This window comes from Helicoverpa zea, chromosome 29 (genome assembly GCF_022581195.2).
Source record: "Helicoverpa zea isolate HzStark_Cry1AcR chromosome 29, ilHelZeax1.1, whole genome shotgun sequence".
NCBI classification, from domain to species: domain Eukaryota; kingdom Metazoa; phylum Arthropoda; class Insecta; order Lepidoptera; family Noctuidae; genus Helicoverpa; species Helicoverpa zea.
This window is the reverse complement of record NC_061480.1, coordinates 4,573,199-4,598,378: the sequence shown is the minus strand read 5'-3', so window position 1 is coordinate 4,598,378 and position 25,180 is coordinate 4,573,199. Positions and strand designations below refer to the sequence as shown.

The following is a 25,180-nucleotide window of genomic DNA, read 5'->3' as shown; positions in this document are numbered from 1 at the left end:
AGACTCAAAGCATATAGACATAGATTATAGCTGTTTCCTGTGAAAATTACTTACGCACCATACGTAATAATTTTCCAAATTGGCTGACTAGATCCAGAGATATTCACAACGTCACAAACTTTACTTCTTTTGTTTAGATAAATGGTCACATCCACAACACAACCTTGATCAATGAATCTATGCGACTGCTAAGTGCTAATCCTAATTATACTGTCACGTGAAAGAACGCACCTACGGGATAAGTAGTAATTTGACTATTCTATATTGCCCACGCAGACGAAGATGCGGGCAACAGCTAGTATTATAATATTACGTATATTTTTGTGTAGCATAACTTCGTTTTATAGTTATTTTTATTTATACGTTGCTTTTATTTAATTTTAGGTTATTTTTTTATCGGTGATATACTCGTTGATTGAATAGTATGCTTTTTTTATTAAAATTTGTTTTAGTATGTTCGTGAACTTTGTGTCACTTGTTTCATCCTTAATTTTGTTGGGCAATTTATTATATATTTTGATGCACATCACGTAGGGGCTGTTGGAGTGTAGTGTCATGTTGGAGGTAGGTAGCATCAGCATATTTTTGTGTCTCAGTGATCTATTGGTGTGTTTGTCTCCGCGTTTGGTAAAGAACTTTGAGTATCTCCTAACGAATTTACATATTTCTAATATATAGATAGGCACTCCCTCAGTCAGCTGCATCCAGTTAGACGGGAAGCTGAGCCCAACATACTTTTGGAAAAAGGATAGGCAGATGATGTTGTTATAGCGGCAACGGAAAACATTATTTGTTAAAACAACTGTCTTACAGTTCCAGCGATACTGCCTGGGGCCCGATTCTCCTAATTTTACTTAAGCGACATACGATTGACGTTCGACTCGATTCGACTGAGATCCGATCCCGACTCGATTACGATTGAAGCGTATGTGGCATTCCGCTATTTTTTCTTTGAAATAAACGTTTTTATCCTTTTCTGTCATTCAACAATGAATCATTTTGTCTGCAAATTATTTACGATTGCAAAATGATTGTACAGCAAACTACCGTATAGACCAAAATTACCAAAATAGCAGACCAATCGCACACCAATCAAATGTCAATCGAATACGATTGGTCTTTTATTAGTAGCAGAATGCCCGATATGGTTAAAACTGCTATTGCGATTCGATTTCTATTCGATTTTGACATTATTAACTTAGGAGAATCGGGCCCCTGGTGAAAAGTCGTGGTGGCCTAGTGGCCAAAGAACCAACCTCTCGAGTATGAGGGCGCGGGTTCGATTCCAGGTCAGGCAAGTACCAATGCAACTTTTCTAAGTTTGTATGTACTTTCTAAGTATATCTTAGACACCAATGACTGTGTTTCGGATGGCACGTTAAACTGTAGGTCCCGGCTGTCATTGAACATCGTTGGCAGTCGTTACGGGTAGTCAGAAGCCAGTAAGTCTGATACCAGTCTAACCAAGGGGTATCGGGTTGCCCGGGTAACTGGGTTGAGGAGGTCAGATAGGCAGTCGCTTCTTGTAAAGCACTGGTACTCAGCTGAATCCGGTTAGACTGGAAGCCGACCCCAACATAGTTTGGGAAAAAGGCTCGGAGGATGAATCGGGCCCCTGGTGACAGATGGATAGCTAAGGCTAAAAGGGTCCCGTTTAACCTTTCCAGTGCAGCCAGGAATCTTGAAAAGTAAACATGATTGACACAGATATTACTAGTAGGTACATATTTAAGTAAGTAAATGATGCACAATGTCTTTATCATTCCAATAATATACGAACGATAAAATAAAAGTAGGCAAGAGAAATTAATCGCTCAACCTTCATAGCGTAACCTCTTGAACTTGAGATAAGATAGAAATGACGGCCTCTCTTATTTTCCTACATTTGTGTAAAATTAAATAAATGCATGCAATCAATGCCTGTTTAAGGCACATTGATGCATTGCTGGTTTAGTTGTCGCAAGCGACTGCAGTGCACGACTACGAGGTCTCGGATTCTATTCCCGGCTTTGTGGATTTCAGTAACTTTCACAAAGCAGCCTGTAGTTTGGAAGTAGGTGACTGATAAACCTGTACATCGTTAATGTCGGTCGTGCTTGTGATCTCTCTCCGATCGTGTTGGATTGTCGTCCCTTCGAACTATGAGAGTGAAGGAATAGAGTGCACCTGTGTCCAAGCAAATGCTCGTGCACTATAAAATGTCCTGCTCAGTTGGCTGATCTCCTTACATGAGAACAGCCGACGTAGCCGATAATCGGCTAGTAGTATCATCGTAAGTGATGTCAAATTCCTATCTTTAGTAAGCAGCAGAATGGAAAGATAGAATATTGAGACCGTTAAACTAAAAATAGATAATGTTCCGAACCGTCCATAAGTTTAGCACTTTATGTATAAGATAAAAAAATATTATGCATACATAATCTTACCCAATTGATAAAATTATCCGCCATACCCTCAGCTCCATTCTCAATGTGGCCCTGGACGACCGAGCCTGGCAACAAGCCACATTGCCCATCCGGATGGGAGGTCTCGGCGTCCGCAAAATTACCAGTATTAGTTTACCGGCATTCATATCCTCGGTTCACGGCACTGAGAAATTAGCCAGGAATATTCTTACTCCAACACTGGCTGATTTCGAGGTGCCGTATTTAGCCGAGGCTATGGAGGCATGGAAAATTACTTGCCCGAACGAAAATTTACCCAGCAACCCGTCTTCCCAAAGACAGTGGGATGAGCCGCTCTGCAGAGTAACCCGGAATAGTTTAATAGAAACGTCAATTACTCCTGCTGAGCGAGCGCGCCTACTAGCTGTGGGTAGATGGGAGTCGGGGCTTTGGCTTCAGGCTCTACCGTCGTCAAACATTGGCACCATGTTTGACGATACAACTTTCCGCCTCGCTACCTGTTTACGTATAGGAGCACCGTGCTGCTCCCCTCATCGCTGCCACTGTGTTGAGGCTGTCACCAGCCTCGGACACCACGGCCTGTCGTGCAGCCGTAATGCGGGCCGTATTGCGCGGCATGCATTCATCAATGACATCATACGTCGGGCTCTTGTTGCCGTCGGGGTACCAGCTGTATTAGAACCAAACGGCTTGGCACGCGACGACGGTAGGAGACCAGCCGGAATGTCGTTATTCCCTTGGAAGATGGGTAGGCCTTTAGTATGGGACGCAACCTGTGTCGATACTCTTGCGCCATCACACCTTCCAAGTTCTGCGTGCTGTGCTGCTGCGCCGCTGCGGCTGCGGAGAACCTCAAGCGGCGGAAATATAGTGGCCTTGTCAGAAACTATATTTTCGAACCGTTTGGGGTTGAAACCCTCGGGTCGTGGGGTTCGAATGCCCACAATCTATTTAAAGATCTCTCTCGGCGGCTGGTTGACGCTTCGCGTGACCAGAAGGCTGGCTATTACCTCGGACAAAGAATCAGCATGGCGATCCAACGAGGTAATGCTGCCAGCCTCTTGGGCACGCTCCCAGTTGACAGCGATGGGGACGAATTTTTTGACGCTTTTTAGTTGTTTGTTTTACTAGGATAGTTTTTGATATTTATTGTAAATATGTATTGTAAATATCTATGTAAATAAAAACTATAAATCTTTTATTTAATTTTGTTCAGTGTAAATTCCCAGTAACAAAACACGAATGGAATATCAAAAACATTCTTGAGATGAATTAGTTCGGCCATTCAGAGAATGCGTTCCTGACACGTCGCGATTGAACTGACGACGTAACTTTGCAATGGCGTTGCAGTTACGATAAAAATATTTTTGCTGGTTGTTTACCGTTTTAACAATTGAGGAGCATTAAAACAACATTATTATATCAATAATCAATGAATGTTATTACGTCGTCAGTTCAATCGCGACGTGTCAGGAACGCATTCTCTGAATGGCCGAACTATATGACTAAATATATGCGGGGAGATGATAACGCAATCTCTTATATATAAAATAACTGGAATTGATCTTAATATCGGAATTCCCGTACAAATACTTTGAAAATTAATTACTTAGGTAATGCATTTGGTTGTGCCTAATCATATGCCTAGGCTTTTCTCAACTATGTTGGGGTCGGCTTCCAGTCTAACTGGACGCAGCTGAGTACTAGAGTGCCACAAGGAGCGACTGCCCTATCTGAGCTCCTCAACCCAGTTACCCGGGCAACCCAATACCTGTAAGCAAGACTGGCTGTCAGACGTACTGGCTTGTGACTACCCGTAACAACTGCTAAAGATGTTCAAATGACAGCCGGGACCTACAGTTTAACGTGTCAAGATATACTGAGAAAGTACATACAAACTTGGAAAAGTTGCATTGGTACTTGCCTGATATGGAATCGAATTTACACCCTTACTTGAGAGGTTGGTTCTTTACCCACTAGGCCACCACGACTTTATTCTCTTCATTTGGTCGTACCTTACAAGTTATTTTTAACCGACGTTCTAAAAAGAAGGTTCTCAATTCGCCCGGGTACCTATACTTTATCTAACGGAGGCGGGTGAAACATACTTGTGTCTATATTTCTATAAGTACATGTAAAAAGACTATTAAAGAGATTGATTATAATATTTAATTGATTATTTCCGCTTCTCAGTAATATTGTATTGTTGTTTTCAAGAATTTCTTACGTAATCGCTTTAATTTTATATAGCTGAGAAACTTAAAATTAAACTGGCAAATTCGTAAGGGTACGACTTCACGGTGCATGTAGCTGGAGCAAGTTAACATGCACAAGTAAGGAGTGACAGGACGAATCTACATGGTTTAGGTAGCTGGCGCATATTGGGGCACATACACACGCGTTGAGGGACGCAACTGTCATTAGCGACGTTACAAAGGGTTGTTTTCAGTGCTTCCAAATGTCCCAATTTGTTCCAGATAGAAACATTGTACAAAGATCTGAATATACATATTCTGAATTCGGGTTATTCCCGCTCGGTAACACCCTTTCGTCAACACTGTTGACGATCGGGAAAAAAAGTTTCGTTCGTTCACAGTGTTGACGAACGCTGGATTTTATTTTTAAAATATGGAAAGACTTGTCATGGATTTTTAAAATATTTTAATAGATTATGTTAGATCTTTTGAAACACAATTAACTAGAAAATAAAAGTGGCCTTATCATGTGCATAATAACCATTTTACACTAAAATAATAAGTAGCGTTCGTCAGCACTGTGAACGAACGAAACTTTTTTTTCCCGATCGTCAACAGTGTTGATGAAGGGGTGTTACCGAGCGGGAATAACCCCTGAATTCAAGCATGAAACCATCGATCATAAAGTTAAGTAACGCTTTGAGCGGTCGGTTCGTGAATGGGTAACCAAATTCTTATGACTTCTTATTCTTTGGTATGTCCCGGCTGTCATTGAACAGCCTTGCCAGTCGTTACGGGTAGTCAGAAGCCAGTAAGTCTGACACCATTCTAACGAAGGGGTATTGGGTTGCCCGGGTAACTGGGTTGAGATCAGATAGGCAGTCGCTCCTTGTGGCACACTGGTGCTCAGCTGCATCCGGTCAGACTGGAAGACGACCCCAACATACGTAGTTGGGAAAAGGCTAGGCAAATGATGATTCTGACTTGAGGACACAAAAAAAAAAAAAACAAAACACAAAAATTGGATTTTTAAAAACATATATTTTTATTAATATTAAAAAATATTTACATTTTGTAATACATTTTCTAACACAGTATCTATCTAATATAATTAAATCTATCCATCTCGCGTCTCTTTCTAGCGAATTCAATTTAACAGATGTGCGAGTGAGACAGGCTTTAACATTTTTATATTATTATGTCCGTAGTCCGTTTGTTTGCGACTAACTCAAAAACTACTGCACGGACTTTCATGCAATTTTCACCGATAGATAGACTGATTCATAAGGAAGAATTTAGTTTCTTATCCATGCGAAGCAGGGACGGATCGCTATTATTTTATATCCTGAATTAAATCATTATTTATATCCTATCCTATCTTCTTAAAGCCAATCTCACTCGCACAGCACCGTCAATCCATTCGTAACAATTTCATCGAAATCGGTCCAGTTGTTTACGAGAATGTACAAGATTAACATAATTATTTAACACTAGTTTAATATTTTTACAAGTAAATGTTTGTATGGGGGTGCTTTGAACGGCGCGGTATGTAAATGGATGGGTGGCAGTATCAAAAAAAATTTTTTAATTTTATTTATTTCCTTTATTTAATGAGACAAAAATTACAAAAAAGTGCATCTTTTTTTGAAATACAAAAAGATATGGTTAAAAGAAATCTGACTTCCAAAGCCGTATAGATAAGTTAAGCCTTGATTCTACCAAAGTGTAGTGAAGTTTTTCTCACTCCACATTAGTGAAATCGGGCCCTTTTCTTGTCAAATAACTTTGCTTGTTTCAATATTGGCTCAATATGTAGTGACTATTACAATGGTCAAAAACACAAAATGATTGCATTGATAAGGCAACTTTAAAGCAACTATCGCGCAACAGTGGCGCAACTTCTTTTCCAATAAATATAAAAAAAAAATATTGTAGATTGTTTTATTATATTGTAATTGCATTGAAAATTAACTTTTAACCACTTAGTTACATGAAAAAAAATTCTGAAAGCTGTGAATTTGATAAAGATGTAGTTATAATACTTTTTTTATTGATAGCGTGGCAACTGCGTGGCCACTGCGTCCCAACTGCGGCGTAACTTTTAATGTTTTTCTTTCTCTTGCATATTGGTAAGATGTTTTATCTCATGAAAGCGTGAGAGTCTTACCTATGTGTGTATATTTACACACACTAGTGTAGCTTACCCGCTTTCGTGAAAAACATCTATAGTAAGTTATATTCACGGAGGAAGGAAAGAGCGGAGATGCCATAAGGAAGGTAGGTCAGGCGCCTTCTTGTAGCTCAAGCAACGTACGGTAGACGTGATCAGTTACTAGAACTAACGAGACGTTCGGGGTTCCTTGTCAAATCAAAACCAATCTGTCAAAGATGGGTGATTTTATATTGAAAATAATGTGCGGTTTAGAGCGGAGCTAGTAACGTTCCTCGTCCTCCGAACACCAGTATTTTGTCACGCTACATTCTTAGGAGATTTTGCGTTATGACATCTCTCACTTTTATTTTATGGGAAGCCATCAAATGACAGCTCCCGTCGTGTGTGCAGCGCTCGGGAGTGTCAGACTCTTACTGACTAAAACCCATCATGTTCCTTCTCAAGCCTAACTCGCGCGAACAATCCCGCAGCCCCGGTAGGCACGTTATGACATCTCCGTTATTTATTTTATTCTCCGTGTTAATATTATATTTCCCATACAGTCGTGTATAAGGTTTTATAGATTTTCGTGTAAGAAGTGTAGTAGGGTAGCTTCGTAATGTTTGGCGGCGTGCATCGCTCTGAGAGAGTGCCTTTCTCCCGGGTACACCTGCAAGAAAAATGTTATATTTAGATTAAGTGGGTAAGTTATCGGCACGAATCTTGAGCTCTGACCTACATCTGCACAGAAGTGATTTATTAGCAAAGAACCAATCCCGAGTGACGGCTATGACGCGATGCACTGCGGGCCAATCACCGCTTTAGCCCGCCCCCGCGCCTCACTTCATACCACAAAAGGGACCCACTGCGCAGGTGAAGGTTAGAGCTCAAGATTCGTGCCGAAGCCTTTAAGTAATAAATAGGTTTTGGTAGTAATTATTCTGTGCTAATACTATTAACCTGAAAAATTTGCTTGTTTGTTCTCACTAATCTCAGGGACCATTGGTCATAAAAGAAAAATACTTTCAGTGTTAGATAGCGTATTTATCGAGGAATAATCTACTATTACTGCCCAGCTGACTACTTCGCGTCAGAAAACCGCTGTATCATACATGATTTACTTATTATTTATTATTGAAATTCTTAATATATGTATTTTAAATACTCCAAGTCAATCGGTTATTGTAAGAAAAGATGGATGGATTGCCTGAAAGATGATATGAATAGGAAGGGAGTGAGTGTCAGTATGACGAGTGACAGGGGAAAATGGAAGAAAATGACATATTGCGCCGACCCCAAGTAATATTTGGGAACAGGGCAGGAGAAAGAAGAATTGGTTATTGTAGTAATCCACAGTTAGCCGACATTTTAAATCAGTTGTAGTTAACTCGAACCAGTAGTGCTCGGCAGTTATTTGCGGAACGACATAAAGTTTGACGAGAAGCATACCTGCACTCGATGCGGTTTCCCGAGACGGACGAGTTCGGCCGTGAGCGCGGCCGTGTGACAGAAGTGGACGTTCTCGTCCGCCAAGCCGTGGATGATCAGCAGACGACCTTCCCTGGAAGATGAGGTATACAAGTTATACTCTGATGTCCTCCTAGCTGATTATCGGCCACGGCGGCTGTTCTCATGTAAGGAGATCAGCCAGCTGTGCAGGACATATTATAGTGCACGAGCATTTGCGCAGACACAGGTGCACTCACTATTCCTTCACTGTCGGAATGAATGCGGGGCCCGCGTAGGGGCCCATGTGTGATCGCTAGTATATAAAAATGTTCAAATACTTTATGTGCAGGAATGGAAGACATGGTGCCAATATCGAGACGCGGGTAGACTTGTTCGGGGCCCGCGCGGGAGCCCATGTGTACACAACAAGTAGACACTACTCACTGGTCAGGGAAGAAGGGCGCGTGTGCGAGCACGGAGGCGCGGGTGTAGACTGGTGCGGTGACATGTGTACACAACAAGTAGACACTACTCACTGGTCAGGGAAGAAGGGCGCGTGTGCGAGCACGGAGGCGCGGGTGTAGACTGGTGCGGTGACATGTGTACACAACAAGTAGACACTACTCACTGGTCAGGGAAGAAGGGCGCGTGTGCGAGCACGGAGGCGCGGGTGTAGACTGGTGCGGTGACATGTGTACACAACAAGTAGACACTACTCACTGGTCAGGGAAGAAGGGCGCGTGTGCGAGCACGCAGGCGCGGGTGTAGACTGGTGCGGTGACATGTGTACACAACAAGTAGACACTACTCACTGGTCAGGGAAGAAGGGCGCGTGTGCGAGCACGGAGGCGCGGGTGTAGACTGGTGCGGTGACATGTGTACACAACAAGTAGACACTACTCACTGGTCAGGGAAGAAGGGCGCGTGTGCGAGCACGGAGGCGCGGGTGTAGACTGGTGCGGTGACATGTGTACACAACAAGTAGACACTACTCACTGGTCAGGGAAGAAGGGCGCGTGTGCGAGCACGCAGGCGCGGGTGTAGACTGGTGCGGTGACATGTGTACACAACAAGTAGACACTACTCACTGGTCAGGGAAGAAGGGCGCGTGTGCGAGCACGGAGGCGCGGGTGTAGACTGGTGCGGTGACATGTGTACACAACAAGTAGACACTACTCACTGGTCAGGGAAGAAGGGCGCGTGTGCGAGCACGGAGGCGCGGGTGTAGACTGGTGCGGTGACATGTGTACACAACAAGTAGACACTACTCACTGGTCAGGGAAGAAGGGCGCGTGTGCGAGCACGGAGGCGCGGGTGTAGACTGGTGCGGTGACATGTGTACACAACAAGTAGACACTACTCACTGGTCAGGGAAGAAGGGCGCGTGTGCGAGCACGGAGGCGCGGGTGTAGACTGGTGCGGTGACATGTGTACACAACAAGTAGACACTACTCACTGGTCAGGGAAGAAGGGCGCGTGTGCGAGCACGGAGGCGCGGGTGTATGCGTGCGGGGCGCGCGCGGGGGGGCCCATGTATCGCTCGGTGTAGGCGGTGTCGTACAGCCGCCAGCACGTCACCGGGGCCCCCGCCACGCACACGCGGAACACCGCCGGCCGCGTCGCTAGTGCCAGCAGGGATAGGTAGCCGCCTGTAGGGGGGTAAATATTGAAAATTGAAAAAAAAATCGGTTATACAGCCTGGATGACAGAAGCACAAACAGAAAGTCTCAGGGCGCTTTCAACTTATGCGGCACACGCACGGTGCGGCAACAATCCTGTTGTCGAGCGTTCGACGTACCGGCGCCGCACTATCGCCGCTCCGTGCTTTTTGTATGAAAAAAGACGATCGTTCTACGTCGTACGTCTAACGCACCGCTTTGGCACCGCAGCCGGCCGTCAAGAAACGCACAAGTTGAAAGCGCCCTTAGTAATAAGATCCCATTTTATTACACTTCTTGATATGAAACCTTAAGGCCTCGGCCTCGAATTTTGCGGGCAGCGGGGCGGCAGCGGCGGCGGCGCGGGAGCGGCAGGATCTTACGCGTATAATCAAATGGACCGGCCCTCGAATACAGCGGCGCGGGCACGGGCAACGAGCGGTGCACTCGGTGACCGCCCGCGTCGCCGCCGCTGCCGCCCCGCTGCCCGCAAAATTCGAGGCCGAGGCCTAAGACCATCCACGTCCGCTAAATCGGCACGGTAAAGATATGGACAGTATGGAAACTAAGCCTGTTTGCGGACATAACTACCTACGCTCCGTTGAAGCAATAGGGTTGTCACTTTTAACGATATTGGTGTTGATTCTTTTTTTAGGGTTCCGTACCCAAAGAGTAAAATGGGACCCTATTGTTTTCGCTCCTCTGTCCGTCCGTCCGTCCGTCTGTCACCAGACTGTATCTCATGAACCGTGATAGTTAGAGAGTTGAAATTTTCACAGATGATGTGTTTCTGTTGCCGCTATAACAACAAATACTGAAAACTAGAATAAAATAAATATTTCGGGGGGCTCCCATACAACAAACGTGATTTTTTTTGCTCATTTTTGCTCGATATCCATAAATATATATGTATAGAATATTAGTTTGGATGGTACGGAACCCTAAGTGCGCGAGTCCGACTCGCACTTGGCCGGTTTTTTTTACTTTTTTGTTCTGTAGTGATCAATCATCGAATTTAAATAACTACCTAACTAGCTTACCATACAGTTTAAATAGGTAATTTCATGGCTGCGGTTAATCTCAGCAAAAAACGATAGTTTGAACACGAAAAACATATACCGTCTTACCACAAAAACTTTTTAACGTCAGTTTAAGACTTGTCTAAAAAAATGTCAAATTATGACGTTGACATATGGTTCATTTTGGAGCCACATTTTTTTTAGACAAGTGTAAAACAGTGTTTAAAGTTTTTGTAGTAAGGCCAATAATATTTCACACAACAACTTGTTATTACTATATTATAGCTACAGATCTGTAACTTTTATAATTACGGTGGCGTAACCTTTGCGAGTTTTGGCGGCAGTGAGCGAGCCGAGGTAGGACGAAAATGTTTCGGACGTTAACAAATACGTAAGCTACTGCTTAAAATAATCTTCCAATTGATTAAATAATTGTTGTTTTTGTATTTACATTTATTTTTAGCTGTTCTTTATTTATAAACTGACAGCCTTACTTATAAAAATCAACTAATCATCTTCTAATCATTGTTTTAACTAATTACTACTTAAAGCTCTAAGTAGTGATTAAATTATTTTGACCTATAAACGTTGCTTAAGCATGCTTAAGTAATGAACAGATAATGACATAAAAATATACTAATTTCTCAACACTACCGGAATGTTGGTAGCTTAAAAAAATATTTGTCATGAAAACGTTGTGTAATGGCAACAATGGCATCCGTAAAATATAAAATTAAAAAGTTGAGCTGTCAATAAACCGGAAATGAAAAATCAGCTGGTAAGAATCCAGCCATTTTGCTAATTAGCGGGTTAAACAAGGGTGTGAGGCTACTTAATTTGACAGCTCATTTAAGACATTGCTAAGAAAATGATTTAGTTAAGCCACGTTTATAAGTAAGATTTTTTCTTAAACACCCCTTAAGTATAACTTATTATTTAATTCACGTTTATAAGTAAGACTGTGAGTTTTTAAATTGAAAGTCTTTAGTTACCTACATAAACAGCAGGAGTAGGTATAGTAATTAAAACCCATTAGGTACATTAAAAAGGGAACAAATATAATGACCACCATAAAATGCTTTGATACCCTTAGTTTTGCAACCAGAAAAATCTACTGAACACCAGAAAAATAAAGTCTAAAAATGTAATAGTACCAGCTATTTTAGTCACGACTTCACTTTAAATTGTATTCGACCACCAAATTTAGTAAATGATCACCAACTCTTGACGACCAAATTAATGTATTATTTTTGCCTAAATAAGTCACTGTGATTGCCATAAAATGTAGGCTTATTATCAAATAAAGTATTATGATGCCATATTAAGTTATGTGTCCGGCTTGCAATGCATGCGTGAGTGTCAGTATGACGAGTGACAGGGGAAAATGGAAGAAAATGACATATTGCGCCGACCCCAAGTAAAATTGGGAACAGGGCAGGAGAAAGAAGAAGAAGAATGTGTTTCTCAATACACTCCCTCGAAAACACACTCTTATCGCACTGTTTAGAGGCATGCAATAGACAATTTTCCACCCTAGTGCAGGAAAAGGGTCCCCATAATGTAATTACATTTATTGTATCAGGCCGAACTTATTTTTTTGGAGTCAGTTTACTTAAACAGGATAGCAAGATGTAAAAACTTTGATTATCATTTTATATTAAAACGCTGGTATAATTTTGATGATCATTCACTACTTTTGGTGATCATTTACTACTTTTGGGATAACAATGATTTATTTGGACTCATTTTGCTTAAATAGGATAGCAGAATGTAAAAACTTTGGTTATCATTTTACTTTAAAATGGTGGTTTAATTTTGGTGATCATTTACTATTTTTGGCTTGCGCATGATTTATTTTGGAGTAATTTCACTTAAATGGGATAGCAAAGTGTTAAAACTTTGGTTATCATTTTACATTAAAATGCGAGTTTCATTTTGGTGATCATTTACTATTTTTGTCTGCTATTTGTTACTATTTCTGGTGATCAGTTAAACATAAGCCCATTAAAAATATCTACAAATTATTTACAGAAAAATATTTTCGTCTCCTACGACACGTTCGAAATTCTTTGTTTATTTATTATTAAATTTTGACTGCACTATCGTTTTAAGCACCCTCAAATACCATGAAAATGACACCCATGACGAAAAAAAATGATACCTGTTGCAGCCGCCATCTTGGATTCACGTTTTGACTGCACTATCGTTTTAAGCATCCTCAAATACAATGAATATGACACCCATGACGAAAAAAATTATACCTGTTGCAGCCGCCATCTTGGATTCACGTTTTGACTGCACTATCGTTTTAAGCACCCTCAAATACCATGAAAATGACACCCACGACGAAAAAAAATTATACCTGTTGCAGCCGCCATCTTGGCTTCACGTTTTGACTGCACTATCGTTTTAAGCACCCTCAAATACCATGAAAATGACACCCATGACGAAAAAAATGATACCTGTTGCAGCCGCCATCTTGGATTCACGTTTTGACTGCACTATCGTTTTAAGCACCCTCAAATACCATGAAAATGACACCCACGACGAAAAAAAATTATACCTGTTGCAGCCGCCATCTTGGCTTCACGTTTTGACTGCACTATCGTTTTAAGCACCCTCAAATACCATGAAAATGACACCCATGACGAAAAAAATGATACCTGTTGCAGCCGCCATCTTGGATTCACGTTTTGACTGCACTATCGTTTTAAGCACCCTCAAATACCATGAAAAAGACACCCATGACGAAAAAAAATATACCTGTTACAGCCGCCATCTTGGATTTACGTTTTGACTGCACTATCGTTTTGAGCACCCTCGAATATCTTGAAAATGGGTGATGGGTCTTATGACGAAAAAAATTATACGTATTTCGGCCGCCATCTTTGATTTACATTTTCTACAACTACTTCATTACACTATCGGCTTTAAATGTCCTCATAACCGCCGCATCACAGTTAAAATATAATATAGATTACACACATCACAGTTAAAATATAATATAGATTACACACATCACAGTTAAAATATAATATAGTTGCACATTTGCCCTACCCCATCAAATCACTCTTTCACTCTAAGGTTGGCTGTAAGAGAACCCAACACTGGGTTAAGCTCGCCGTTGTACATAATGTCTCCGTTTTCAGTGTGTCAAATGTATTTATGTGTGCAATAAAGAATAATAAATAGATTTATAAGTATTTATAAGATCACGAATTCATTATGATTGCGGCCTTAAATCGAATAATAACGATGATAAGTATAACAATAACAATAAATAAATCGTTTGCTCGTGGCATTTTCGGAGAAAAAATAAAATTAAACGCGACCACTCTTGTTCTTGTCTTGACACGCGTTACTGAGAGCACCGCGAGAACCCCTTCGGAGCCTCGTCGGTGTGCATATTTGTGTGAGTGAGCCGTTTCGAACGTTTGTTCGTAGTTTCCGAACTGCTCTACATATATTTAAACTGTGAAATCGGAGACCGATGTTTTGTAAGTGAAAAATAGAACACAATAATAACAATAGTGCACGTCACACAAACACACGCCATTTAAAAAAGTCGGTCAGAAAATGCTAGTTAGAACATCCTACAAAAATCGCCTACAAAAATTCTGACAGTCTTAACCATCTTCCAAGGATCGTAGCGTCATGAAAATTGTCAGCTGTATCTAGTTCTGATGACAATACCTACAATAATATGGTACTGTCGAACTGATCTGATGATGGAACCGGTAGATATGAACTGGAACTTAAAGACGGGACATCGTATCGTAGTTGTGTTTGAACTTTTTACGCACATTTATAAAAGTGTTTTTCTAGTGTAAAATCTATAATTTATTTAACAGTGCAAAATCATGTATTTGGTAGATGTTTTATTGAGCAAAAACTGAATATATCTTACCGTAACTCCATCCGTGGATGGCGACTCTCTCCATATCTATACAGCCGGTCTCTTTAGCCAGCCATTGTAACACTTCCACCTATAACAAACATGAATTACACTGATGTAGTTCTAGCCGATTGTCGGCCACGGCGGCTGTTCTCATATAAGTAGATCAGCCAGCTGCGCAGGACTAATACTGCTTGTGATCTCTCTCCGGTGGTGTCGGCTTGTCGTCGCATCGCGCCATGAGAGTGAAGGAATAGTGAGTGCACCGCAGTCCAAGCAAATGCTCGTGCACTATAATATGTCCTGCGCGGCTAGCTGATCTCCTTACATGAAAACAGCCGCCTTAGCCCATAATCGGCTAGGGAGACATCATCATCATCATTTGGCAGATTTAATGTACATTATTGAAGTCGGTTTCCTTTTTTTGTCAAACCTGTATAGTTATCGGCACGAATCTTGAGCGCTGACCTACATCTGCGCAGAAGTGATTTATTAGCAAAGAACCAATCCCGAGTGACGGCTATGACGCGATGCACTGCGAGCCAATCACCGCTTTAGCCCGCCCCCGCGCCTCACTTCATACCACAAAAGGGACCCAATAAATTACTTCTGCGCAGGTGAAGTTTTCGAAGATTCGTGCCGATGATTATATAAATAATATAAAATCATATCAAAGGTACATAAAGAAGTATATGGGGAGAGTACGTAAGGGTCTAGGCACATACCTGATCATCCAACTCGATCTGGCCTAACTTCCCTTTGATAGCCGCCTCCCAGGCCCGGCCGCGGTGCTTGGACCCTCTCGAGTCTACGGCCACCACGTTGAACCCTCGCGCAGCCAGCATATGCATGCGAAGCTGTCTGATACCCTGGGGTGAGGAGTAGGATATTAATAGGCATGATGACTGGTGGAAGTTGTCGTGGCCTAGTGGGTAAAGAACCAACCTCTCAAGTATGAGAGCGTGGGATCGATTCCAGGTCAGGCAAGTACCAATGCAACTTTTCTAAAGTTTGTATGTACTTTCTAAGTATATCTTGGACACCAATGACTATGTTTCAGATGGCACGTTAAACTGTAGGTCCCGGCTGTCATTGAACATCCTTGGCAGTCGTTACGGGTAGTCAGAAGCCAGTTAGTCTGACACCAGTCTAACCAAGGGGTATCGGGTTGCCCGGGTAACTAATTGGGTTGAGGAAGTCAGATAGGCAGTCGCTCCTTGTAAAGCGCTGGTACTCAGCTGAATCCGGTTAGACTGGAAGCCGACCCCGACATAGTAGGGAAAAGGCTCGGAGGATGATGATGATAGCTTGATAGGTAATTAAACCTGCAGCTGACTCGATAAGAACCACATTTATAATAGAATCCTAAGCCTTACCTTATAACTATTAGTGACAGTCTGCACCTCGGGGCCTCCGTACACGTGCAGCACGGTAGGGCTCCGCCCCGGGCGGCCGCAGCGCCACAGGGTACAGTACGCGGTGGCGCCGCAAGACAGACGCGTCTCGTATATTGTGGGCGCCGGGATCTCTGATATGCTGAGTGAACGTTCTAGAAAGAAATATAGTAGTTTTGTAGTAACTTGTGAAAAAGTATATTTTTACAACTTCTAGTTAAGTACATTCTGATACTAGGGCTTGTTAGGTGATTAGATCTGCAGCTCATTCTATAAGAAGTCTCGATATCGATATCGAGTAGATTATAATGCTACTATAAAGTACGGCATCAAAATCATCGATAACTTCTCCGTCAAAAGCAAAATACTTTTACTACTCATATTTATATGGTAAAACAGTATAAAATATTGTGACTTCCATTTATCGTTTTGATGGGAAAATTGATATTTTTTTTTATTCATAACTCGCTTTCACTAGCGGTGTCCCGAGGAAACGACTTTTTGCACATAAGTTATTCTGATGCTTAAACTGTCACCATTAACGGCCAAGTTTCGGTAAAATGTCTTCGATAGGTTTTTTATTCGTTAAGATCAAAAACGGTTCGTTTTAGCGTGAAAGAGGAACAAACATAAATGCAAATTTTTGCGTTTAATTTGTAGGATTATCATGAGAGTGAAGGAATAGTGAGTGCACCTGTGTCCAAGCAAATGCTTGTGCACTATAATATGTCCTGCACAGCTGGCTGATCTCTTTAGAACAGCCGCCGTGGCCGACAATCAGCCGGGATTAACATACCTCTAATTAACGATCCGGTTTCGCTATCCGTGTCGTCTCCGTCGCCGGACCGGCTGTCCCATGAACCGTTGAAACTTCGGATCTCCAGAGATTCTGCTGTTTAATTATATTATTTTGATTAATACTAGAGTTTAGTTTGTGCTTGGATAATAATGAAGAATAAATTTCTACCATTTGTTTTTCTTAAGTAAATTTTGCCCTGAATAATACACAGGAGATATTGTCGTTTATTTCATTGGAAAAACCAATTCTACCATTTTCTACCAAACAGATTTGCCTGTTTCATATATTGAGCACTAATTAATATTTACTGTCATAACTTCAACTAATTTCAGCAATAAAATAATTCTACCAAACACTAATTTGCCAATATTCCTCAAATTTTACACTAACTGACATATTTTACAAGAATTTTCAACAATTTCAGCATTACAAAAATTCTACCATTTTCATCCAAAATTGTAGTTTTCAACAACATCATTTCCTCCCTATATACATCAGTTTGGTGTTATTTTCTTACCTGAAGGAGGTCTATCAGTGATGGTGCCTTGCACCAGTAAGCGCGGTGGTGACGTGGTGATCCTGTATACTCTCGTTACGGGCACACTGCTAATGTTCGAAGATGTTATCACTGCCATTGTGCAGTCCTGTGGACGAAAAGGGGTAATATACCATCAAGTTTTATTTTAACTTGGTTAAAAATATTTCAAAATAAACTATTTCTGTTTAGATTTCTCGCTTTCTAGCTCGTGGAGTCGAGGTGGCCTAGTGGGCAAAGAACCAGCCTCTCGAGTGTGAGGGCGCGGGTTCGATTCCACGTCAGGCAAGCAAGTACCAATGCAACTTTTCTAAGTTTGTATGTACTTTCTAAGTATATTTTAGACACCAATTTCTGTGTTTCAGATGGCACGTTAAACTGTAGGTCCCGGCTGTCATTGTACATTGACAGTCGTTACGGGTAGTCAGAAGTCAGTAAGTCTGACACCAGTCTAACCAAGGGGTATTGGGTTACCCGGGTAACCGGGTTGAGGAGGTCAGAGGTCAGTCGCTCCTTGTAAAACATTGGTACTCAGCTACATCTGGTTATTAAAACACGTTTGTTTTCCGCAATAGACTAACTTTATTTTTTTAATTCACATAGAGAATGAGACACACGTAGATGGCGCCACTAACCTAGGAACCACAGATACTTAACGCATAGGAACTTATTTTGTTACACATACAAACTTATTTTAACACCCCTACTTAACAAAATAAATGTAATTCTAAACAGATTACAAAGTTTTTTTATTTAGCTTTAATTCCCAGCATGTGCATGAACTTATAATGTTTAGTTGACATGAGACCCTTTGTTAACAAGTCAGCAGGCATTTCTTGAGTAGAAATATATTCAATATTAATTAATTTATTTTCAACTGCATCTCTAACATAATGGAAACGAACATCAATATGTTTAGATCGAGTATGTGACTGATGACTTGTTGCTAATTTTAATGCACTTTGATTATCACACTTCAATTTAATTACACATTTTTGACCAGTAAGCTCATACATAAGATTACCTAAGTATACAGCTTCTCTAGACGCCTCTGAAAGGGCAACATATTCTGCCTCAGTACTGGACAAGGAGACAGTCTTTTGTTTTTTACTTTGCCAGGAAATTACAGAGCCACTCATTACAAAACAAAATCCAGTATAAGATTTACGATCTAGACTATCACTAGCCCAGTCTGCATCAACAAAACCAGTCAGCTCTACATTATCCTTATGATACATTAGACAATAATGTTTAGTTTTTTGTAAATATTTCAATATTCGTTTTGCATAATTGAAATGAGTCTCATTATAGCAGTTATTGAACTGGCTGAGGTAACTAAGAGAATATGACAAGTCTGGTCTAGTTAAAACTGCCAGGTACATAAGGCTTCCAATAAGCTTTTGATATGGAATGTTTGCTACAATATTTTCAGCCTTTTCTATGTTTAACTTACTCTCTATGGGTGTATCTACAGTTTTACAATTTGACATATTAAATTTTAACAACAATTGTTCTATATATTCCTGTTGATCTACAGTTATAGTTTTACATTCTTTGTTCACATGAATTCTCATACCTAAATAGCGTCTGACAGGACCTAAATCTTTCAGCTTAAATTCAGAACTTAATACCTTTTTTAATTTATCAGTTTCTGACACACTATTAGAAAAAATCAAAAAATCATCAACATATACAGCAACAATAACTTTAACATTCCCATAAAAATATGTAAACAAGCATGGTTCAAATTTACTTATTTTAAAACCAAAATTTAACAAACAATCTTTCACCTTCTCATACCATATTAAAGAGGATTGTTTCAGCCCATATATGGCTCTTTTTAATTTCAATACCTTTCCAACCTGCTTATTTACAAAACCTTCTGGAATACACATGTAAATATTTTTTTTCAAATGACCATTTAAGAAAGCTGTTGTGACATCTAGATGTGATATATCCATATCCCACTGTACACTCAAAGCAAATAACAGTCTCAATGTGGAATGTTTTACAACAGGGGAAAAAGTGTTCTCATAATCTATACCACGCCGTTGGGTAAAACCTTTAGCCACGAGTCTGGCACGATACCGCACTTTATCACTCACATCTAGTTTTTTATTTAGCACCCACTTGTTTTGCACTATTGATCCACTGCTTGGCATATCAACAATTTCCCACGCATTGTTGTCCTTGAACGACTGTAGCTCCTCCCGCATGGCCTCTCTCCACTGCTCAGCCTCTGGTCCATTCATTGCTTCTGAGAAGTCTACTTGTTCAACATCTGGGCTAGAATTAGAAATACAGATATTACCAAACCCATAACGTTCTGGAGGTCTTCGAGTTCTCTTACTTTGTTCTGATTCTGGAACTGGTTGTAACTCATTTGTTGAGATATCTGCCTCCGTGCTTGTGGTGGTTGTATCATCATTGTTAACACTAGATGGATCAGTGTACATGGATGTATCTGAATCTGAGTCATGGAGAGATTCATTCACTGAAGACTCCCCTACTGAATCTCTGCCATCTTCATTTGTTGCCGGAGATTCCTGCTCTTCAACAACATCCTGAATCCATTCTCCTAAGTCATCCTTAACAATTTCCGGTGATACTGTTTTTTCTTCCATTACTATAATATCTCTCTTTATAGTTACAATATTTTTAATTGGATCATATACACGATATCCCTTTACTGTCTCTGAAAAACCTACTAAAATGTGCATGGTAGCCTTCTTGTCCCATTTCAATCTTCTTTCCTTGGGAACGTGTACCATTACAGGGCTCCCAAACAGACGTATATGACTGAGATCTGGTTTCTTATTATACCACGCTTCATAGGGTGTTTTATTTCCTAAACTTGAAGTTACAGATCTATTTTTTAAATATACCGCTGTATGAGCCGCTTCAGCCCAAAACTTCTTTTCTAAATTGGCATCAAATAGTAAACATCGTGCTTTCTCTACAATGGTTCGGTTGGCCCGTTCACAGACCCCATTTTGTTCTGGCGTGTACGCGTTTGTCTTTTGGTGGATGATACCTTCTTTCAGTAAGTAATTCTCCATCTCACCACTACAAAACTCACCACCATTATCAGTACGCAATGTCTTTATCTTCTTTTTCTGTTGATTCTCAACCATTGCTTTAAAGTCCCTGAATATCTTGAAAACTTCATTCTTATGCTTGTGGAAGTATATGAAAGTCATACGACTGTGATCATCTATGAATAAGACAAAATATTGAGCACCACCTATGGATTTTGTTTCCATTGGACCACATACGTCAGCATGTATTATCTGTAGGGTTTCTGTGCTTATTTGTCCAACATGAGTAAATGGTAGCCTTTTCTGTTTACCTTCGCAACAGGTCACACATTTAGACATTGTCATATCACTAGTATCCGGGTAAGACAATCCATCCACAATACCGTGCTTCATTTTATTTAAATCAGTGCTGTTAATATGTGCTAACCGCCTGTGCCAGAGCTCTGCACTTGCAACAGCTGGTGCAGCCACTGCTGCCAGCATACAATCTGCTATTGTAATGTCTAGCTTGTACACACCATTTGTTGACATTGCTGTAGCCACCAATACATTCTTATTGTTGCGAATATAGCATTTATTTTCTTCAAAAACAACTTTGTTTCCGTTTTTGATTAACTCACTCACTGATAAGAGGTTCGTTGTTAAGCTTGGCACGCATAACACATCTTTAACCATGATGTCGTAGTTATAATTTGTTGTTATCTGTACGTCTCCCGAACATAATACTGGCACTTTCATATTATTAGCAACAGTTATCTCAGATAAATACGGTGTAAAATTCGCATTCTTTATCCACTCTTTGTTGACCGTCATATGAGCACTAGCGCCGCTGTCCACGTACCATTCGTTTGAACTATATTTTCCATTCAAAAATACAACACTAAATGCATTTGATTGTTTCTGTTTTTGTAATAATGGACACTGGTTTCTGTAATGACCCGTTTGTTTGCACTTATAGCAAGTAATGGTCTTGTCACCTGTCACTGTCACTTTAGAGTTTGTCGATGACGAATTCCCGCCATTTTTCTGCTTGTAATGATGCTTTTTGTTTGCAGCGAATGCGGCGCCGGTGTTATCCACATCATTCTTAGAAACCTCCATATCAATCAATTTCGATTTTATTGCATCTGTTGTTATCTGCATACCAGAATGCTCTATAGCCATAATCATGGGCGAGAATCTTTCAGGCAAACCGGCTAATAACAAAGATCCGACCCACTCTTCTGTGATTGTAAATCCTGTGCCTTTTAATCTTTGAGCAGTTTCGACCAATTGCGTTACGTATGAAGTCATTGACTCGCAATTATCTAGTCGTAACGAGATTAAATGTCTTATTAGGGTTATTTTACGGGAAAAACCTGAGTCATCAAACATAGCCCTCAGTTTCGTCCATAACTCCAAAGATGTTTTTGTTTCTTTAATATGCACGTACAATCCCGGGTCAATTGTTAGCACTAACTTCGCCTTGGCTTTTGCGTCATCTGATGTTTTTTTCTCGAAACCGGCATCTGGCTCCGTTTTGATGTAATTCACGAGATTGTCCAGCACCAACAGATTTTCGACGGCAAAACACCACTCATCGTAATTTTCTCGTCCCTTCAATTTTGGAATGCTTTGAATATAGTTCACAGCCATATTTCCACGAAAAACAACTACTTTCGACTGTTTTATACTAAAACTCAGTAAAAAACCGAAAAATTATGGATATTTGCCCATAACCTATTAAAACACGTTTGTTTTCCGCAATAGACTAACTTTATTTTTTTAATTCACATAGAGAATGAGACACACGTAGATGGCGCCACTAACCTAGGAACCACAGATACTTAACGCATAGGAACTTATTTTGTTACACATACAAACTTATTTTAACACTGGTGACTGGAAGCCGACCCCAACATAGTTGGGAAATGGCTCAGAAGATGATGATGCCATTTGTAAAAATTTCAACTGTCTTACTATTTCAGTGCATGAGATGCCACCTGACAAAGGCAGACAACGAAGTCCAAATTTTACACTCACTATTCCTTCACTCTCATAGCACCATGGGACGACAATCCGACACTACCAGTAAGAAACTATTGGAATTTGAATTTGACCCACTTCCCGGTCTTCGATTAAGATGTTTTTTTTTGTCTCGTCACAAGATCTTCCTTCATCATCAGCCTATCGCAGTCCACTGTTGGACATAGGCCTCTCCAAGTGCACGCCACTGAGATCGATTTTCGGCTTCTCGCATCCAGCTCCTGCCAGCCGCCTTGCGCAAGTCATCACTCCACCGTGCCTGAGGACGTCCTACACTACGTTTGCCGAGGCGTGGTCTCCACTCTAGAACTCGTTTACCTCGTCAATATCGACAGCACAGGAATGGCCGACGCTGGTGAGCAGCGTGACGGCGTGCGGGCGCGGCGGCGCGAGCGGCGCGGCGTACAGGTGTCGCTCCAGCGGCGTCTCGCGCAGACCCACGAAGTACACCAGCTGCCGACCCACGTCTACCTGCACAGAATGTCATGTAGAGACATTTGCACCACTACATCATCATCAGGCTTTTAACGAGAGGCAGTCAAGCGGTATTGAGAAAAATCTGGCACCATAAGAAAAACAATGCACAAGCATGTGCTCGATGCACGACACTCAGTACCGACAGCACCGATAACGCTGGTAAAAGCTCGTCGATGCACATGCATGTGTGAAATTTTTACGAACCGTTAATAGGTAGCTTCACAACTGTTTACAAGAGAATATATCTAACTGTGGTTTTAAAACGCCTGACCCGATTTGAAAAATTATTTGGTTGGAGAGCTACTCTTTCCCCGGGTAACATAAGCTATATTTTGTAGCGGACAGTAGTTTCCATTTCGGAGCACAGCAAGTAAAAAAAATCCATCTTAAAAGTTTAAAAAGGCGATTTTAAATTTTAACAAATATCGGGGTATCTTGTTGCCCGGGTAACTGGGTTGAGGAGATCAGATAGAGCAGTCGCTCCATGCGGCACACTGGTACTCAGCTACATCCGACTAGACTGGGAGCCAACACCAACATAGTTGGGAAAAGGCTCGAGAGATGACTAGCTAGAAGATGATGTTGGTTTCGGTTTCCATTGTAACCGCATGCAGCCGAGTACCAGTATAGTTGGGAAAAGGCTAGCCAGATGATATAAACTCACCCATATCTTTCTGGCCATTACTTCCCACTCGCCGGCCGTGATTGGCTCTTTGCTGATCATGTTCGGTCCTACGGCGTTACTCTCATCCTCCGTTATCATTTCTATGACGGCTGGAAGATAAAAAAGTCATTTAGAGATGGTAGACTTTTTCTACCATTTTCGACCAAATGGTAGAATTTTGAAAAAGCTACTTTTTAAAACTTTAGATCATAACTTTATATTGGTATTGCGAAAAATCGCCCATGTTTAGTGAAAATCTAAATCTACCATTTTCTACCAATCCAAAAATTTACTTAATCCTTCAATTGCTGCAACCGAATAACTCAAAATCACATCCTCAAATAAAACTACCACAAAACAAAAATTTCTACCATTTTCTACCAAAGTTTTCTCTTTTGTACTTACATCTATTCTGCGCAGTACTCTTCTGTATTAGAGCACAAGTGACTAAATACAAGTGTAAATGTCCGCTCTCTTCGCTCGCCCAAATAAAGTTCATTTCTAAGCCATTCGATGGTAGAAAATATAGAATATCGTGGACGTTGATCCAAGCGTCTGGAGCCGTTTCTGATACTAAGATCTGGATGTCTTGGATTGCCTGAAAAAATAATTAAAATACATTGCTTTTTTTTCTTACTCTCCTAATAGTCCTCAGTAGTACATAAAGGGAGCACATACGGAAGGGTAAGAAGGCTGTACATAGGGAAAGTACATAAAAGAGGAAAAAAGGGAGCGCATAGGGGTAGTACAGGATGTAGATAAAGGAGTATATAAAGTAGTAGGTACTCAAGTGGAGTACATAAGGAAGTAAATATTAGTAGGAAAACAAAAGCTTAGCTTAGCTAGAGTACAAAATTATCATCATCCTCTGAGCCTTTTCCCAATCATGTTGGGGTGTTATAGGCCACAGCAACACAGTTAACCGTAAACAATGAAAAACAACAATTATATCCCAGTTACTGATAGTCTCTGGTAACCTATCAAAAATAATTATCTGACAAAAACTAAACTTAACTTTTAATTTACAGGTTGGGTTGGCAATATCTGACAGACATTATAAGCAGTCCTTATATGGCGGATCGCAGTAACTATCGGTTAAATAACTGACACTATCGGTAATTCATCATTTCCCGAGCCTTTTCCCAACTTTGTTGGGGTCGACTTCCAGTCTAACTGGATGCAGCTGAGTACCAGTGTTCTATAAGCGACCGCCTATCTGACCTCCTCAACCCAGTTACCCGGGCAACCCGATACCCCTTGGATAGACTGGTGTCAGACTTACTGGCTTCTGACTACCCGTAACGACTGCCAAGGATGTTCAATGACAGCCGGGACCTACAGTTTGTGCCATCCGAAACACAGTCTAAGATATACTTAGAAAGTACATACAAACTTAGAAAAGTTGCATTGCTATTTGTCTGACCTGGAATCGAACTCGCATACTCACACTTTAGAGGTTGGTCTTTTATCTAATA

The 25,180-nt window shown here is 40.9% G+C and overlaps 1 protein-coding gene across 2 annotated transcripts in view; it reads right to left on the bottom strand.

The window, feature by feature from the left end:
- Positions 1-5,621: 5,621 nt before the first annotated feature.
- The window catches only part of LOC124643976 (dipeptidyl peptidase 9), a 33,554-nt gene continuing 13,995 nt past the window's right edge, over positions 5,622-25,180 (bottom strand). Inside the window, exons 9-19 of one of the 2 annotated variants that reach the window (XM_047183121.1) lie at positions 24,111-24,303; positions 23,706-23,815; positions 22,883-23,035; positions 17,484-17,610; positions 16,964-17,056; positions 16,150-16,322; positions 15,499-15,642; positions 14,786-14,864; positions 9,658-9,850; positions 8,202-8,313; positions 5,622-7,422 (exon numbers count right to left, since the gene is read on the bottom strand). In XM_047183121.1, the coding sequence (XP_047039077.1) occupies positions 7,330-7,422; positions 8,202-8,313; positions 9,658-9,850; positions 14,786-14,864; positions 15,499-15,642; positions 16,150-16,322; positions 16,964-17,056; positions 17,484-17,610; positions 22,883-23,035; positions 23,706-23,815; positions 24,111-24,303 (1,470 nt within the window). In that variant the 3' untranslated portion in view covers positions 5,622-7,329. Of the gene's footprint in view, positions 7,423-8,201; positions 8,314-9,657; positions 9,851-14,785; positions 14,865-15,498; positions 15,643-16,149; positions 16,323-16,963; positions 17,060-17,483; positions 17,611-22,882; positions 23,036-23,705; positions 23,816-24,110; positions 24,304-25,180 lie in introns of both variants that reach the window. The other variant, XM_047183120.1, reaches the window with a different exon arrangement.